This window comes from Aethalodelphis obliquidens, unplaced genomic scaffold (assembly GCF_003676395.1).
Source record: "Aethalodelphis obliquidens isolate GAN/ISIS:26980383/991018 unplaced genomic scaffold, ASM367639v1 scaffold37, whole genome shotgun sequence".
NCBI lineage: Eukaryota > Metazoa > Chordata > Mammalia > Artiodactyla > Delphinidae > Aethalodelphis > Aethalodelphis obliquidens.
In genome coordinates this window covers 14831448-14832944 of record NW_020837981.1, presented here as the reverse complement: position 1 = coordinate 14832944, position 1497 = coordinate 14831448, and the positions used below count along the sequence as shown (strand labels likewise).

The window sequence follows — 1497 nt, the reverse complement described above, 5'->3', positions numbered from 1 at the left end:
CTCCCCCTGTTCATAGCCTCGTCTCCCGCCCCTGGGAGGGCAATGGCTCCAGGAAATTGCACAAGGAGAAGGCAGAGGATCGCCTTCGTGAATTAAGGCAGAGTAGAGAGGCCCAAACCCCGGGGCTTGATAGGGACTAGAGGAGGTCGGCGGCATCCTTGAAGAAGACACGCTGGGCAACAGGAGCAAGTGCTGAGAAACCAAATATTGGATTAAGCCGCATTGGGGGAGGAGTGGTAAGAGAGAGACGGGCAGACAGACTTCAGTGGGGGTAGGGTGGCGGAGACAGTGGGTGTCACCTGCTGTGTAGTGCTATCATCCTCGTTTTTTCTGCACGAGATTTTGGGGTGGCCACAGGGAGAGGGCCTAAAACGCGCGGAGCCTGCAGTGCCCACTCGCGCGGGCAGCGGCAGAGGGTTGCAGTTGGCTCGGCGCAGAGGACCAAGGGATTGAACCCGGCCTGCCACCCTCTTGGGCGCCTGGGCCCGCCAGGGGTCAGCGAGCCAGAGGCAGCAGGAGCAAGTACGCCTGAGGGCCTCCACCGGGCGTCTCCGACGGCTTCCGCCCCTTCCCTTTCTACCATCACCCACTGCCCAGCAGCGGATAAGCCCCTTCATAGAAAGTCTGAAAAAGCCAGGGCGCCAGGGTGCAGGCAGGCAGGGGAAGCAGGCGCCTGTAGCCCGGGGCGCTCCTCCAGCGAGGCGGCGGGACTCAGGCTGCCCTCCTGGGAGACCGGGGAATAGAGGGAACCCCAGTCTCCCGGGGAGCAGCCGTCCGGGCTGGCCAGCTCCTCGCAGGGAGGCGCAAGCGACTCCAGCCCGTAGAGGCTGTGGTCCGCTATGCGCAGCGTCTGCGTCAGCGCCCAGATGTAATTGTGAGCGAAGCGCAGCGTCTCGATTTTGGTGAGCTTCGCATCGTCCGGGAAGGTGGGCAAGACGCCGCGCAGCGCGTCCAGAGCGGAGTTGAGGTTGTGCATCCTATTGCGCTCGCGGTCGTTGGCCTTCTTGCGCCGGCTCCGTCGCTGCTTGCTCAGAGCCAATTCACTCTTGGGGCGGCTGCGCCCTCCGCGTCGCGCACGGAGCTTCCTTGAGGACCCTCGGCAACCACCCCCTTCCGTCTCGGCGCAGTTCCCCTGCAAGAGAGCGGGGCTGGGCGGAGCGGAGGCGACGCAGGTCACTTCGTCGTCCGAGACACCCGGGAAGGGCTGCTCCGTCTCGTGGGTCACTAGGACACCTGGCGCACACGAGGGATGAGGCGTCATCCTGCGGCGGGGTAAGAGGTAAGGGTAAGAGTGGGTCAGTCACCCGAGCGCAGTTCCCAATCCTGGGGCCAGGTGGGAAAAATCGAGAGAAAGCCACCCCCCACCCCCGCCGGACCAGAGGACCCCCTTTCCCCTCTGCTCATCGCTCTGTGGCTCCAGGCGTTACCTTGCTGTAGGGCGCAAAGGGGTAGAGAGCCGTAGGCAGTGAGAGCAGCGGTGAGCTGCGCTGGCTTTTT

General features: G+C 64.1%; 1 protein-coding gene across 1 annotated transcript; it reads right to left on the bottom strand.

The window, feature by feature from the left end:
- Window positions 1–516: 516 nt before the first annotated feature.
- On the bottom strand, window positions 517–1292 carry NEUROG3 (neurogenin 3). The gene has a single exon (XM_027129631.1). The coding sequence runs from the start codon at window positions 1259–1261 to the stop codon at window positions 614–616; it is 648 nt and encodes a 215-aa protein (XP_026985432.1). The 5' UTR covers window positions 1262–1292; the 3' UTR covers window positions 517–613.
- Window positions 1293–1497: the final 205 nt, after the last annotated feature.